The sequence below is a fragment of the Diadema antillarum genome, unplaced genomic scaffold (assembly GCF_040938485.1).
Source record: "Diadema antillarum isolate AM-2024a unplaced genomic scaffold, OU_Dant_1.0 seq00000377_RagTag, whole genome shotgun sequence".
NCBI classification, from domain to species: Eukaryota; Metazoa; Echinodermata; class Echinoidea; order Diadematoida; family Diadematidae; genus Diadema; species Diadema antillarum.
Window position 1 is genome coordinate 130,552 of NW_027271376.1, and position 18,129 is coordinate 148,680.

The window sequence follows — 18,129 nt, forward strand, 5'->3', positions numbered from 1 at the left end:
CATTTTGACCGATGCAAACACACTGTTTTCTTCCAACTTGTGGGAAAAACAATTCTGCAGCTAGTGGTGTTTTGACCAAAGTTTGTATTTTTCAAGGGAAGCTGCAGTATTATTCTCTCTCTCTATCTTGCCATCACAGCAACTCAAAATAAAGAGTGTGACGGGGCCAAGAAACTGTACACAACTTCCTCTGCTGATGATTGCGTTTGTCACCAGGGAAGTGACTAACGCCTGTTGAACTTAGCAATCTGTTTTCTGCTCGGACTTTCTCGTCATACTTGTGTGCATGCAAAGTGTGTATTCCAGATATCCAGGGTGTCACTGTATTTCAGATCTCCACTGCATGATACCTTCCAGGAGGTGATGTCATTTGATTAGCAAATTGTCAGAGTTGGTGGAAGTGTCTGGTCACAGCGGCAAGTGCTGAAATCACTGAAGAGGGTTTGGAAGGAATTAGTTAGGTAAGACAGGGTGTGTGGAGGCATCTTCTCAAGTTGAATCACTTCCTTTAACATAGAAAAAAAAACTAAATTTGCTTTGCTCTAAAAGTTATGGTCACGCCATATCAATTGTTCTTGAAATCAGAGACTTCCATTCATTATAGAAGTAGCATTCTTGAACTATTCAAATTGCTTTGTTAATGATCATCACTTTGGTTTAGTTTAGCCAGTATTTAATGCATACATGCAACCTGTTTTCATGTCTGATAAATGGTTGTAAAAGTGCTGAAGCAAAGAGGGGAGTTGACCAGAGGAGAGAACACTTCTGTGATAAGCATGCATTGTGCTCCAGCGAACGTCTTTGAATGGGGAAAGTTTTCTTCATTGGCTCTATCACCGGTCTCCAGTGCCAAGTGGAGAAAATGGAGATACCGCCATATCACAGTGTGTTACTGCTTTCCTTCACTTTACAGGGTGCGTATGTGTGGATCTCTCCAAGACTGATTGCCCAGTCTCTCGATAATGGCTCACTGGATCGCACATCTGGACGGCGGACCGAGAAGGGTCAACCATGCTGCGGTCAGCGTCGGTGACCACATCTACTCATTTGGGGGCTACTGCACAGGGGGGAACTACGAGCAGTTGGATCCCATCGATGCCTTTGTCTTCAGTATTGGTGAGTTTCAGTATCATCTGCTATAGAGTATTAGAATACTACTTAACCCATTGACGAATTGATCTTGCTGTTTGATAGCATGCATTTCGCTCATAGACAACTGCCTTTAATAGAATACTTGGGACTTATCTTCAATGGGTTTTAACAGTTAGCCCGAGATCGAGTACTCAATGCCATGCCAAATACATCTGTCCATCATTGGTATCTGCATGTGCGGCTATTTCATTCCCAATTTCTTGTGCAATGCAATCAATGTAGTTCAGAGGTCTTCTGTATGGGCAGAGTAGTCACAAGGAATTTACATCAGATGTAATTTGTTCCTTAGCATGGAAACATTGACCAGTGGATTGTATTCTACGACTAGCTATAATAGGAGAAATGGGTGGAATATCTCCATAGATCTCCTCTTTTTGTTTTGTGCTCTCACCAGCTGTTATAAGACTGTGCTCTCATAAGAAGCTATGAATATTTGTTGGTGTCATGGTTTTTATCACATCGCTAGAGCGGGTTTCAAGGTTATGAATGAAGAAATTGTCTCTATTGTTTTATGAATATGACAGATGATGTTGAACTGAGCTTGGTATCATTAGGGTCATGTCCTTCCCATCAGGTTTAAATGCTCTGTTTGGCTGTCAAAAGGCGCTTGTAAAAAGCCCTGCTGCCATGATAAAAATACATGATTAACTTGTAACGTTTATTCACAGAGTTTCAATTTGTTAAAAGCACTAGTGTTTATTTGCAACTTTGATGTTTCCATAACTTTGCATTCAGTACCATAAAACTAAGATTTTTCTAAACTGGAACTGTTGCTGAGCAGTTCCAGTTCACCAGTACACCAGGGCCCTGTTTCATAAAAGATGTTAGGATGACAACTCTTGCTGGAATGACAACTTCCAATTACAAAAGCCAATCAGGAAGCTGGATTCTTGTCATTACCATGACAATTGCCATTCCAGCAAGAGTTGCTATCGCATCGACCTTTTATGAAATGGGGCCCAGCTGTTTTGTTTGTCTCACACTAATTAACACATACTGATTGATATGAGAATTCGTGAGAAGATTTAAATGATTTGTCACAGTGAGTATTACGTGTCTAATAAAAGTGCTTGTTAATTTGTTGTTCAATTTTTTTTTTCTCACATATATACTGTAAGCTCGTGAAATACTATCTTGTCATGAGGATGATCCCATTAGGCTACATTATTCGGTCACTCATTGCTATTTAAAGCAACAAAGTTGTTTTTTTGACTGTTGATTGTGATCGTGCAGAAGAATCGCCTACTACCAAGTTATTTCTTTGCTGTTATGTCTGTGAAAACACTTCAGAGAACCACCCACAATAATCCTACTACATGCCTCTGCCCTGCCTGACGTAGCAACAGCCACTATTTGCATTGTACATTGCATTGAAATCACATCATTAATTCGAAGTCTTTCCTCATTATATTAGCTCTGATGTGGACTATTACTAGTTATTCAGGCTTTTAAATTGAGCCACTGTTGATTTTGAATACATTATAATTGTATTAACCCCTGTGCTGCTGGACTCCAATCTTATTTGTTTTCACAGGGAGGTCTAAATGGTCACCCATTACGTATGGCAACCAGCCCAGTGAATGCCCCAGGCACCTGCCTTTCCAAAGATACGGACACTCCGTGGTCGCTGAGAAGGACAAGATATACCTGTGGGGCGGGAGAAATGATACTTCAGGGGCTGACAACAAACTCTATGCCTTTGATACCAGTGAGTAGAACAGGGAGAAGTTCAAAACAACCAATTATCTCTCTTTCTTTTTTCTGTATTACATGCAAGTATGTATATGATAATATATGACAGATGCCCAGGTGGAAATCAAATTTTTGCATATGAATAATGATAGCTACTGTAAAAGTGATTATTTTCACATTCCATTTTACACACTTTGCTGAGTAAGATGAATTTTGTGTATTTTTAATTCCATGGAATCAAGATATTTATCAGTGGAACATATGACATGCAAAAATATTTCCTTGTTTTTTATTTTCGTGCTGGTTTCTGGTTGCATGAAGTGCGTGAAGATTTCCACACCGCAAAAATTTCCACTTTTACAGCAATACCAAGAACTGCTGACACATATTAGGCCAACTATGAATACATGCTGGTTTTCTATGATTAAAAGAAGAATAGAGTGAAGCAGCAAACAGCAATCTTTTGAACCGTTGGGCAATATCATGTAAAATAGTGTTTTTGAAGATTTTTTTTTTTTTGCAGTGGTATGAGTTTAGGTTAACAATATGCTTAGATGGAGGAGAGTTTTCCTCTTAACCCGTTGAGGACGAGTCCCGAGTATACTCGGGCAGGGGTCTATGGGAAATGTGTGTTGTAGCAAAGTCAGCCCATCCTTAACGGGTTAAGGATGTAAGAGAACAGGGCAAACACATTTTATCTGGCTACCCATTTTTATTTTTGTTTTTTCCTTATATGTACTAAATGAGATATATATCTTTCTTGGAAAAACATTCAAGTGTATGAGTGCACACTGTAACAAAAGAGTATGACTGACATGCTCTCATGGAGATGTTACATGACACACACTAAATATCAGTACATCTGTCCCACAATCCTCTGGTTGAAAACCATTTCTTGTGCATTGAGAAAGTCGACCAGTTGCTATGAGGAATCTAAATGCATTGCATTACATACACATGCATTGCTGTTGTTAGTGCTAGAGGTCATTACAACTCCCCGTCTGATTCAGAGGACAGCATCATAGATTGCTTGATTGCATAAGTGTAAATCTGTTCTTTCCTTTCCTTTGTTCTACATGAATTCACTACTTTTCACAAGACTACACATGAGTGAACACAACAGGAAGTGACTTTGATTGTGCACAAGAGATATCCTGAGTTTTGAAAACAAAGCTAAACAAAAGCAAATCGACATCTCTGAGGCACACACACACACACACACACACACACAAGTTACTGTGTATTTTTCCAATAAATATGGTATGTTTTAAAGAACGCATGCTAGGTGTTTGATTTTGTTTTGTGTGATAATTTGTCTATGACATAAGAGTAGTTTATGACATGAAAGGAAGTTAGGTCAACTGTGCAGAAGCTGTAGCTGCCCACCTATTACAGTGTTTTGCAGCCAAATTCCCTGTCTAAATGATGGGCTTTTCACCTGTGTGATTTGTGCTGTACAAGTGTAACTGTTTCAAAGAAATAATGATGAATCTAAACAACTATGACAGGGCTTAGATTAATCCAAAGTTACCCATTTACCCCCTCCCCCCCCCCCTCTCCTCCCCCTTCTAAGTAGCCTTAATGCCCCTCTAAGATATCAATGTATGGCTTTCTGGATACTTCTTTATGAATGCTGTCTTGAAAAACAGTTGCCTTTTTACAGAAAAAGGGCTATGCCTTTAAAACTGCATGTGTACAGTGGTTAAATGCAAAGTATGGAGTTGGAGCAAAAAAAGAAAATGCAGCAAAGAAAACCCTTTTTTCCTCAATTGTCTAGATTATTGTTGTGACCAAACAAACAAGGTGGCAACCAGAACTGTGAATTGTGTTTCATTCAAGCCTGTTTTGGCAAGAAGGAGGTAGTGAGAAGCTACATATGTCATCCATAAAAAGCACAACACGCACTGTCACAAAAATGAAAACGCAAACACACACAGACACACACACCACACAGACAGACAGACAGACAGACGGACACACACACATACACAATACAAACAGAGTTTAGTGTTTTTTATAAGATGTATGCAGGATGTTTGTTTGTGAGTGATGGTGTGAATTGATGACCAAGAGTGAGTACCCTCCTCCCGTGAGAGTGGTTTTTAGCCGATCCTTCCTCCTAGCTGGTCTGTGGCAGTGCTACAGTGTGGAAGGATGCTGTCTGTGAGTCAGCGGGCTGATGAAGGCAGCATTGGGCCAATCAGTTATGATATCCAAAGGATCAACTTTTGAAGCACACTTGGGATAAGATCAAGATGACCTTTGACATAACACTCATGGAAGACTGCTACAAGTGAGTGTCATCAGCGTCATACTTGATAGACAAGCAAAAGAAAAATGAGTAGAAGCAAACAAAAACAAAAAGGCAAAATTGACAGGAGAACTAAAAGGAAGAAGGACAAAAGGAAGTTTACCTAGTGAACGCAATTATCTATAATATCCATCGGAATGAAGAAGAAGAAAGTAGAATTATCGGAGACAGCTGCCATCAGTTATGTCTTGAAACCAGATTTGACAGCCAGTTTGAGATGAGAGTGACATGCGCTGCCTAAAGTGAACAGCACATTGAGAACTTGGGGCAGCTGTAAAGATATTGAGAAGACAGCAGAGGCAAAAGTCTTGAAGTGTGGTTACATGTTCGTGATGCATGTGAAGATCCCCGGCAAATGATGGTATCTTTCAAGAGACACCTCGCCCGGAAATGTTAACATGACTTGAGGAATGTGTGTCACTTGTTCTGATGACACACGTAAACATACACACACACACACACACACACACACACACACACACACACACACACACACACACACACACACACACATACACACACACACACACTTTAATAGTGGAATGTATGTCTGTTGAGCCTTCTCAGATCCGGACTGACAGTGCGCTTTTGAGATGCAGACCGCACAAACTGGCATACAAGTTCCTTGAACCTTTACATTTTTGTGTGACATTGCCCCTTCATCTCTCACATCTTTCACTCCCATGAGGAAAGGACAATTAACGTGTGTTGGTTTCAAGGGCAACTAAATCATGTTTACCCTCTTTTTCACCGGAAAGTTCATCCGTAAAAAGACTCTTGTGATCGATGTTGGTGAATTTCAAGCAAAAGAACACAAAAACCTGTAGAGGAAAATTGGAGTATTGATGAGGATGAGTCAATTGTTGAAATGTCTGGGATCTATCATGCATTGCGTCATCCACAGGTCAGCCCTAATACCTGACATCTGTAGTGGTCGCTCAGTTATGATGACACTTTGAATGAATGGTCCCCTTATTTGTGTCATACAACGAAAGACTTTATACAAGCCCATTTCCCTTCCTTCTTTTTTCTTGCATATGATATGTGTCAGAATCTGCTTCCTCTGTTTCATGATTTATTCCAAAGAATGTCATATTCTTGACTCATCTGGAGTGGACTAGTAAAGAATGTGTTTCCTTTGAGAAAAAAAAAGAGTGTGATATTAATAACATATCATGTACACGCCAAATCTCAAAGAAGCACAATGTCTGCAATGCCTTGAATACACAGCCAGGAAAACATACTATTACGTGGAAATGTTCCAAGAATTCTGTGAGGAAGTTTTGTAGTTGTGCTTTTATGAGCTCTCTAATTTGGTTAACATTGTAACCATGACCTTTATGATGTTTGGAGACCCTGCCATTGTTTGATGTGAGCTGTCTCTCTGAGGCAAAAATTTCCTTCCAATGATGATATAGAGCATGTTTGCGTCATAGCGTACACATCGGGAAGCTTCCAACCCCCCTTTTGTGCCCACAAGTTTGCACTTGGAAGGTGGAAAGTCATCCTTACTGATGTCTCCCAGGGTTAAGTTGCAACAGGTGTCAATCATAGCTGTTCTGAATGACTCCGGCACTGTGGTGGACGTGACTAGCATACTTGTGGTGACCCCTTTTTGCCCTCCTTGGGCTGTCACACGAGATCCATGAGATACTGCTTGATGTGATGGGCCCCGCGGCAGAAATTCCATTTGAGTACATCATACCACTCAGAAAATCTTCTAAGTGAAAAGGCTTAATTGCTATTTGTCAAGATGTGGGAGCACAGAAGTATTTTCTTGTGTTCCAAGAGTTCTCTTTCAGCAAAATCCCTCATGATATGCAGTCGTAATGCACTTCATTTATTATTTTTTATGCTTCCTTACTTTCGCTGTGTTTGATCTGATGCAAGATGCAGATACAAAGCCACTTTATTTCTTATTGCAACTGATTGACAAACCGCCTTTCATCAACTGGAATTAGCCAGTCAGTGTACAGTTGAAACAACTCAACACAAGAATTTATCAATTTGAATATATTTCTTTTTCCAACCCTTGTTTGTGACTTGTGAGCATGCTGATATACACAAACCTCTGTTTTACTGAGCAGTTTCTATGTATGCTTGTTAAGATACAGTGCTTTTTTTTTTCTAAGAAAGCTGCAGAAACATATCAACCCAAATAAATTTTGTGAAGGAGTCAAGATACTTGTAATTGACTGCATGCTTTTGATTGCTCCCCCCCCCCCTCCCCTTCTCGCCCTACCACTACCAGAGACAAGCCGTTGGATGCTGGAGTCACCGAGGGGACACCTGCCGGACGCCACCGATGGCCACACGGCATGTGTCATCGGCAACCGGATGTATGTCTTTGGGGGATTCATTGACCTGGTAAGTGTTTACCTTTGACCTCTCCAGATCAACCCTTGTATAGAAACGTCTTGAGACTTTCTACAACTGTAAAGCAAGATATTGTTGCAGCAAGAAATTTTCGCAATTTGGAGCTGGCGGCCTTCTTTGCGGCATGATATTTTTCCATGAATTGCAGCTGGCATTCAGTGCATATTGTGTAGACAAGAACTTTCGTATGCAGTTTAATTTCGCAAATTTAAAATGCATGCAAACATTTCTTGTTTTACTGTATACCAGAATGAATGACATAACTGATATAACTTCATGTATATTAGTCATATATGTAATGTGCTAAGCTGCCTGAAACTACTATTATACAGGTATTTCAGGAACATGTATTATGACCATTCATCTATGACAGTACCAAATTTGTGGAGTTGATTTTCAACATTGTTATGAAACTATCCCCAGGACATGATATAAGTATGTATGCAGTGAAAGGGCAAAGTAGTACTTATTTTGGAGAAATGGGATAAATCATTGATAAAGTTCAAACCATTTACATTGACGTAGATTGATCACCTTCCTCTGACCTTTGTTGGATGCTGTAAAAGAATTGTGGTGCTAATGTGGCTATAATGTCTCTTTTGAAAGCAATGAAACAAATAAGATATCAAAGCCTAGCATACTTTGCTCTCTGTGAAGGATGAAAACTTAGATATGACATTGAAATTTTGAGTGGCATTCTGACAATGCCAGTGATATATTTTGCAATGTAGCAATTTGTCTCATGTCCGAAGTTTTCCAATACTGTATGAGCTGAATACTCCTAGCAGCACAATTTATCATCAGTTACATAGCATGGATTAGTTAAGCTACTCTTAAGCAATTGAGGATGGTTTGATTTTTTTTTGCTACAACACGCATTTCCCATAGACACTTGCCCAAGTATACTCAGGACTCGTCTCAATGGGTTAATACATTTACCTTCAAATTGCCATATGATATCTGTTGAGAAGGCTTGAACACAATTATTGGTGATCTGGTTTTGAGCATTGCATGAAATGTGAAATTTATTTTGTTGCTTGTACAGAAAGTATCCATTTCTTCGTTGTTGTATATGGTATCATTTGCCCCCTTTTTTTCCTTCTTGAAAATGTGCCAATATTCGATGATTGTGCATTGTATCCAATCAATTCCAGATTATATGCCTGTAATGCAATGCAATGAGTGGTGGTAACATTATATCTGTACTTGAAAATGATCCACTTAAGTATAATCATGTTTATATGTTCAGTTCACTGGTACTCAACTACTGGTAATGGATCTTAGGTACATGTATTATTATCAATTAGGCACAAGCCTTCTTTTTACCTCATTTTCATTTCCTTCATTTTCCTTATCCCATGTTCAGATGCAGAGCTATTCCAATTTAACATATGCCCTGGACTTCAGGGAAATGAAATGGACACTACTGCAGCCAAAGGTTAGTCTTGGTTCAAGTTGTTTTTTATCAGAATCTGTGTGAGTGAGAGTGCATGAAGGAGAGTGCGAGGTTGAGCAAGATGTTTGTGAGCATGATCGTGATGTGTGAGATAGTAATCATCTGTCTCTTTTACACAGTATGTTTTTCTCTGCTGCTCATTAAAGGCAGCATGAGTCAAACTTGAAATGATGCATCTGTTTGTTTGTTTGTTTGTTTGTTTGTTTGAGTGAGAATGTCCTCCAGAGACTAAAAATGCATGTGTGTAGCTGTTTTATATTGATGGGGTTTGCCGTCTTTTGTAACAATTTCCAAATACCATTCCTTGACCTTAAATATCATGTAGCTGTTCTGCCATATATTTCCAATGCAAGAGAATATGTGGACAGTGAAAGCAGAAAAGAGGAGGAGGTCAAAATCTTGTCATTTTTTCCCTCCATTTCATCCACAGGGTGGCGAGGTTCCACACTGGAGAGACTTCCACACCGCCACACCCTTCGGTGACCACATGTACGTGTTTGGTGGTCGGTCAGATGTCTCGGGACCGTGGTACACCGGCCGGGAGTTCTACTGCAATAGGCTGAAGATGTTCGACACCAGGAACTCGCAGTGGCTGACGCCCAGGGCAACAGGGGACGAACCCATCGGGAGAAGAAGTCATTCAGCAGGTGAATTAAAGCTCCGAGAAGACCCCAGATTATTTTGAAAGAGCTGAAAGGTGCATGGTCTGGGTCCCGTTGCATAAAACTTTTTTGGCAACCTTAAAAATTCAGGTTGGGATTTGCCCAACCTGAATTTTTAAAGGTTGCTAACCAAAGAATGTAAAATCTGTTGCATAAAAACTCTGGTTGAGAGCTTCCAACCGGAATTTTGTGATTTCAACCGGAAAAAAAATCCGGTTGGAGTTTTATGCAACGGGCCCCCGCTGGTGTTTTAGTCAAATGCGTACGCGGGCGCACAGCGCAAGTTTCCGGTAGAGACCTACGCTATCGACTCCTCTCTAGCGCCTACGTTTTGGCCCACTTCCCCGAGTCCAAAGAAGTCCGATTCACTGTAGTCGGTGGTCGGATCACAGTACAGTTCAGCTCGTGATTCGGGTGAGGGGGAAGACAGCTTTAGTAAAGTTCTTTTGTGATGTCGTAATAACAAGCACATATGCACGCACCATGGCATTACTACAGACTGGGCAATGCGCAGAGAAGACAACGTAGGCAACGTTACTTAGCAACAACTACGCACTTTACTCTTGATGACAGCTCAACTTCGGTAATCTTCGTATCAAAGCTAATGGTGATTGGCAGTATCATCAACAGCGCCCTCTACACCACCTGGACTATGCCCCTTTAAGAGTGGAAGAGAGATAGAAATGTTGCACATCAGACAGAATGAGGACATGCTGGATCAGGCTTCCCAATTATGAATTTGACTGCGTGTGATTGAATGTGTACTTTACACAAAATATGTTTTTGCGGTGTCTGTAAGTTTACAAGTCAACTGATATTCACAAAATGAAAAGTCACAAAAATAGTGCCTCATACAGTGCAGAATGGGCAGTACATCATATGTGACCCTGCATCACCAAACCAACAAAAAGTCGCCAGACATTGATTTTTAGTTAAGAGCAGATTCTGAAAGAGCAGACTTCAAGCTTTAAAATGATGTATAACTCAATTCATATGGACTTTCCGAACACATCTAAATGTTGGAAAGAAAGCACACACTCTGGAAAGTGTGAACTGAGAAAAAAGGCTGTGAAGTACAGGGTCTATTCAAGCGCATAATATTTGCCAAGCTGTGATAGCTGTTTGAGGAATGGAAGAAAAAACAGGATGTTAACCACTGGAGCAACAACAATGAAGGAATTATCAGATTAAGTTGAAATTAAGCATCGTGTATTAACACATTCTGTAGATGACTACCCCATGGTAATGCCAACTTTCAAAGCAGTAGCATCATCCTTTCTAAAGTTATTAGAGTTCAAAGTGAAGAGTATGGACAGGGTTTGTAGGAATGAAAAGGGGACTCTATAACATACGCCTAATCACACTATTCTACCATGAAGTGTTTGAGGAAAACTGAAAAACACAATTTCCTGTGTCTTTTATGATCTCAAACTTTGGGATAATGTAAAAAAAGACTTGCTCTTTCAGAAAATATAAAGCTCAAGACTCAAGATTTGCTGGGTTGACCCATTTCACCTATTTTCAGTCCTTACACAAAATCAATGTATGCAACTTTTTGTTTGTTTTGTGATGCACGGTCACATATTGAAGGTTGTAAATCACAAAGTGAAGAAAGATAATATGGGTATCTATTCCCATTCCTTTACTGTGCTTCTTTACTATGAATTTACCCACTTGCGAAGTTGTATTACTTGTTCAGATTCATTAAACATTGTATTTGCGGAATATAAGGCATTCGCAGGAATCAGTTCCCAAATGTAATTACCTTTGGTAACTGTGAAATTACCATACTGTCGTTGGAGAAGGGGAGAGGGGAATTCACCTGGAGTATAAGTGCCATTAGCTTTGCTGAAAGAAAAGTGCAAAGTAGTTTCCTTACATATGGAGGGAAAAGTGTAAAAAATAATGCATTAAAAATATTGTCATTATCCTCTGAAGGAAGATGGGGACTGGAACAGATTTGGACATACATGTAGCAGTCTATAGATTTAAAAGGAAAGTGTTCCAATGTGCCAGCCTAGCAGTGACAGAGAGATTCTTTTAAACCATCCTGAGCCATTTTCTAACCCTTTTCAATCCTTCTTATTTGCATGAGTCATAAGATGGCCCCTAGAAAACTGTCAGTAAGAGAGATTGCCTCTTAGCCCCAGCAAAAAAAAAAAAAATGTTACCATGGTAATAAGGATAGGTATGTAGTGCACAAATTATATTTGTCCTGAAAAAAAAAAATACAAATCTTGAATCTAAGTTATCACTACTGCATAATACCACATTTGAGAGATTCAAGTCATTTTTACATCATGAAGTATATGCTGTGTTCACTCTGCTTATAAATAAGCTCCTGAGCAGATTAAAAGAAGTATCTAAAGGAAATATGTTTTGTTCCCAACAGTACTGTATGATAATCACCTCTGTGTGTTTGGAGGCTTCAACCACACCATCGACACCCACTTCAACGACCTCCACAAGCTGGACCTGTCGTCGATGGAGTGGAAGAAGGTGGAGTGCAAGGGAAAGATTCCGTGCAAGAGACGTCGACAATGCTGCATTGTACATCGCGACAGGATGATCATGTTTGGAGGGACAAGGTGTGCATTTTGGACTAGACTATCTAACAAAGCCCCCTTCACTAGTTCAATGACATACCAATTATAGCTCTGATAGTGTGATACTCGATAAGACCAGACATTGTAATGGCATTGAACATGAGAACATTTTTTTTTTTCTTTAAGGGGGGGGGGGGGGGAGTGGGTTAGGGGATTGTTTGTTTTGGGGTTGGATTTTTTTGGGGGGTGGATAGGGAGAGGGCAACATGGTAACATGCAATGAGGTAATTAAAAAAAAAGTCAACCACATTGTAGCTGTCCTTTCTGTCAAATGACAAGCATCAAATAAAGAAAAACCTGTAGAAAATGAATATTTGTGTGTTGTAAATTAGCCACTTAGGGATATGTGATCATATCAAGGGATAGATAGTTTGATTGGTAGAGGGAATGCCATTTGGCTGTCTATCACAGAGAAATACTTTGTTTACCCCTGACTATTACTGAGTAAAACCTTATTCCCATGATAGTTCTAGCTTAAATTTTGGAGTGTAAAGGTTGTGATTGTGATCCTGAAAATGGATCATCCTATTTTAGTTCTCAAGACATTGTCGGATTTCTGCATTTGCTCTCTTTTTTTCGCTGCATTCTGATCATTCCTCTTATGTTTTACTTACAATTTTTTTATTTGTGGGTGCGGCTGGATTGTTTTGTTGTCTCTGTGAAACAGAAGTTTGAGGCTGTGGTAACAAAGTCAAGAGCTTTTCTCACAGTGCATACTATCTTGTTGTCTCTGCCACAGCCCAAGGGAAAAGTACATCCCTGGAGGAAGTCCCGGGGAGAACCTGATTGACCTAGCAGATCTACACATCCTGGACTTTGGTAAGTGGGGAGCTATTTCTAAAGGGCTGCATACATTGTCTGGATAAGTTGGGGATGTTCAATTGCTGTGACTAGCCTCTTCCAATTATCACAGAATGTTGTTGTTTGTTTGCTTGCTTGTTTGTTTTTGAAGTACAATGTATGGTGTTTTGTCTGGCTGATTGCAGAAAGAATGGTAATTGACCTTATCTGTACTATTAGCCTAGAGCAATGAAATCAATTTATGTCTTGGATGGACAAAGTGTTGTATGAAAAAAAGGGGGTTATCATACCAGGTACCTATACAGGATGAGCACTCAAGGAGAAGATACAAAATATGTTCACAAGAATTTACTGAGCAAACACTGCATGACAGTGAAAGGTTTGTGTCGTGTTTGGTATATCCATCATCTATAGGTGATCCTTGGACTGAGTATTGCCCCAGACATTGTACCAAATATAGTTCTACGGAAATCGTAGGATGAGTGGGGCTGTTGGAGGGGTGCATTAAAGCCCCACACGATGCAGTCTTAAACACAGTGCCGATATTTCACACCCTGTAAGCCTCCTAAACCCAGCTCCCAACACATTCGAGTGGTGGCAACCACATTCAACGGTGATAGTAAACCACCATTATGCATTGTGGCAGAAAAGAGGAAGATAGAAAGCTGAATCCATGCCATGCTCAAGCTGTCTTGGATTTATGAGTAGCATAAGCGCCAGCAGGCAGAATGGCGTAAATTGAATTCAGATGAGAAAGATCTGTTGTATTGAAGTCGTGCATATTTTCATGAAGCAGGGATGTTGGTGGAAACCACCTATTCAATCTATGACAGGCAATGGTGTCTCCATTTCTCCACTCTCACAGTGGTGTGTACACATACCTCGGGGTATTCACTTCAGAAAGCATGTGTTCTTTTGAAAGTTTGAACGATGATATAAATGAGGAAGAATGGTTTGCAGTTACACCATGTGTATGTAGGCCTCGACAGGACTGTTGTTTAGTGAATGAGGACCCTGGAAAGAGGAGAGTGGAGGAGGGAAGTGACATAGGGAGAGTGTATGGTAGGCAAAAAGTGACAATTGAGGAGCAGCAGTGAGCTGGAAGTTGACGTTACACTAGTAAAGATGGGAAAAGAGGAGACAGGGACAGTTGTAAGGAAGAATAGAGCATGTATTTGGTCAATAATTGAGCTGCTGCAGCCCACCCATCCTCAAAATTGATCTTTTCCGAATCATATGTGAAAGATCCCCATGATTTATTAAAGGAAGACAGAAAAAAAGGAAATTATGTGAAGTTTTTTTTTTAGAGACTGAGGTTAGTGTGAGACTTGGGGGACAAGTACTCTGATTATCACCTCACACATGTGGTTGCAACCTGTATAATTGTTTTTCATGAAAACACATAAAACTTGAAATCCTATAACTTTCTCACTTCATACCTAAGGGCCAAATCTAAATAAACTTCCAACATTTCATTAATCAAACTTTACTATTTTCATTAAAGTTAACTTGATTGTGGAGTGGCATTGATTGTGCTCTAATGATGCTGGTTTGAATGATTTGGGATGTTTCAATCTTTATTTTTTGTCCCCGCCGAACGAGTTCGAGCAGGGGACTATGAAACGGGCTCCGTACGTGTGTGTGTCCGTGTGTCCGTCCGTGTGTGCGTCCGTGTGTGATCAAAATCTTCAATTTGCTACTTCTCTGTCATTTATGAGCCAATTTTGATTCTGTTTGCTTTGTATGATAGCACTACATGGGAGCTTTGAAACTTCTACACAGAATTTCAGTCGTGACCTTTGACCTTGACCTTTGACCTATATTGTACATTTTGCTACAAAATGCTACTCCTTCGCCATTTCTAACCCGATTTCGATTCCGTTTGCTTTATGTGATGGCACTAGGTGAGGGCTTCAAAACTTCTACACAGAATTTTGACCTTTGACTTCTTTGACCTTTGACCTTGATTTTTTGACCTATATTGTACATTTTGCTACAAAATGCTACTCCTTCGCCATTTCTAACCCGATTTCGATTCCGTTTGCTTTATGTGATGGCACTAGGTGAGGGCTTCAAAACTTCTACACAGAATTTTGACCTTTGACTTCTTTGACCTTTGACCTTGATTTTTGACCTATATTGTACATTGGCTACAAAATGCTACTCCTTCGCCATTTCTAACCCGATTTCGATTCTGTTTCCTTTATGTGATGGCACTAGGTGAGGGCTTCAAAACTTCTACACAGAATTTTGACCTTTGACTTCTTTGACCTTTGACCTTGATTTTTTACCTATATTGTACATTTTGCTACTAAATGCTACTTCCGGCGGGGACATATATTACGCACCGCGTAATTTCTACTTTTCCTTGTTTCCAGAGCCATCTCTGAAGACCATGTGCCAGATGACAATTATCAATGAGAAGATTGACCCGTCCTGTCTGCCAAAGACACTGAGGTAAGATATCTTGGTGTCTCATCACATCCTGCAGTGATAATGAAAGCAGTGGGCCATTAAACAGGACCAACTGCCAACAATAGTGTTTGCATTTTCCGTTTTCAATGCAGGTGGCATGTCAATTGCATTGTTGTTTTTTATCCATAGTTATAGTTATCCACTCTCTAGATGAAACTGATCGCCAGTATATTTTTTTATTTCAGAAAATATCTCAAATTTTGCTAGCACACATTTTTTTTTTTGAAGTGTTTGCACACATGGTATACTCTGCGTACAAACACTTCAAAAAAGCTCATGATGATCAAGATTCATGTACTGCCAAATAAGAAATAAATAAGAGGCTTTTATGTGTATATGATAACATCTGTTTCATAGATCTATTAGACTCTTGGAATATGTATTTTATGTTTTATAGAGGGCAATGCCTAAATGATTTCCAATGTCTTGCCACATGTGCTTCACATGCAGGTTTTGTCGCTAAAATTTCTTACATAGCAAAACATTAACAGCAGATTAACCCGTTCCACACTGAATTCTAAAATCCCCATAGACTTAATACACAGGCCACCAGGTTCCCGTATGGAACGGGTTACAGCAGAGGCAGTTTGCCTCTCTGTCTGTCTGTTTGTCTGTCTGTCTGTCTATCTCTTATCTTTCTTTCTATGTGTCTTTCTTTGTCTCTTCGTCTCGAAGGTGGGAAATTGCTGCCATGACAACGAACAGTGACATCAGCCAGCCGTGTGAGGCCACGCAGCAGGGATGACCTCCAGCCGTGTTGTGGAAATAGCTGTCAGGAAGTGGGGGAGCTTCTTGCTGCTTCTCTTGCCAGCATCTTGCATGCCAGTCTGTTATTATGCTCTCCAGTGGATGAAAAACAAACCTTAAAATCGCGGGAATATGTCTGAGAAAAGGCACGGACAGTGTGGGAGAAAAAAAAAACAAAGAAACAGCAGCTTCCTCTTACACCAGGTTTTTCTGGAGCTGACTTCACTGTACTGTGCCTGGCCTGTCTGGATGACAGTGTCACTGTTCTCTGATTATTCTCAGGAGGTGAAGATGACGCGCACATCTTACAATCATCATCTTCAAACTCTATCGAGGCTTGTCTCTTGAAAGTTCTTGCCATTGTGATCAGCTGCGTACTCGTATGCAGCACTCTTATTTTGATGACTGCAGTACTTCCAGCCTGTGATTTGTGCTAAGAGAACTTCAGAAATAGGATGTGCAGAGTGCTAACTTGGGAAATATCACTCTCTCATCCGTACATCTATTTCACTGACAGTATTTTACCATCAAACTTTTTCCTTATCAACCGCCTTTCAGAAAATGGAAGCAGGGTATTTCTTATGAAGAAGACAAATAAGTTGGTTTTTTTACAGAAAAATTTTAAAGCACCAACAAAGGAATGAATCGGCAAAGAAATCTGACAGAATGACAGTGCAACCAAAAGATTGACAATTCAAATATATTATGTTGAATTGACTTTATACCAAATGCTCGTGGGTTCAAAACTCGCTTTTGCACCAAGCCAGGTGTGCATTCATCCAATCTTGTTAATATGTGTGCTTTTGACTAGATTATTTTGTTCTTTTTCCATCCAACATCCCAAGTGTGTGCGCAATGGACGTGAACACTAAGACAGTTGCTGTGTATATACACGTATTTTGTGTGTGTAGCCAAAATTGAAAGTTTCAGTTGAACTAAGTTTTGTGCTTCTGCTGTTCTGTTCAAAAATGTTGTCTTACACGTTGTAAACCTTGTGCATAGCTGCCATGTATTCAGAGCAGCAGTCATGGGTGGTTATCCTGATGTCATAGTATTTCTTCTGCCATTATGTCATCTGAACTCATCCCTCTGTGGGTAAGAGATGCAAGAGCCAAGAGTCAACCCTTATCATATTCAGAACCATTTTTGAAATGTATGAACTTCAATGAAGTGTAGGAAAAATGTGCAATGAAGTTTTTTTATGGGGAATTTCTCTCTTCACAGGTCCGAGCCACTGAGCAATTTATTTCACTTGTCAAAGACTTTATATGTGTCCACCAAAGATAATAGCAAAAAAGGCAAGTTTTTGATGAGCTAATGTTTGAGTTTTTATGAAGTTGTGCAGTTTTGAGAGTTTGATGTGATTTTATTTCTCTATAGCTATATGCCATACGTTATATGGCAACTTTTTTTTTTCTTTTTTTTTTTTCTACTGATATCCCTGTGAGCTAATATTTTAGTTGTCCAGCATGTTAACCCCGGGGATGGCATAGTTTAGAGAAGAAATGACAGAAACATTTTAGAAAATGGGTAAAAGTGAACCCAATAGTAGTCAATTTTACACTGTCATTATGGCACCAAATTACAGAACAAAAAGAGGGGGCGAGATTGCTTGGTCTGTAGTGATCTGCATACAAAATACAATGCAGAGATGATTCATGTTTTCCTGACAGTGCTTTAGTGAAATTCACAATGCCTGTGCATAATTTTTAGTACCTAAGATTGTTTGTGCTTTTGCTCTTTGTTTTTAAAGGGAAGATATCAAATCTCCCTTCCATAGGCTGTTTTGAACGCTCATGATTAAAGGACAGAACTGGTCCATTGTGTTACCAACATTGCATCAGTATATTT

General features: G+C 39.8%; 1 protein-coding gene across 1 annotated transcript; it reads left to right on the forward strand.

Annotated features, from left to right (window-relative positions):
- The first annotated feature begins 962 nt into the window (after window positions 1-962).
- Window positions 963-17,511, forward strand: LOC139731519 (kelch domain-containing protein 3-like). Its single transcript, XM_071642402.1, has 9 exons — window positions 963-1,116; window positions 2,687-2,860; window positions 7,407-7,522; window positions 8,898-8,969; window positions 9,418-9,634; window positions 12,042-12,237; window positions 12,995-13,074; window positions 15,435-15,513; window positions 16,207-17,511. The coding sequence occupies exons 1-9, from the start codon at window positions 963-965 to the stop codon at window positions 16,274-16,276; spliced, it is 1,158 nt and encodes a 385-aa protein (XP_071498503.1). The 3' UTR covers window positions 16,277-17,511.
- The last annotated feature ends 618 nt before the right edge of the window (window positions 17,512-18,129 follow it).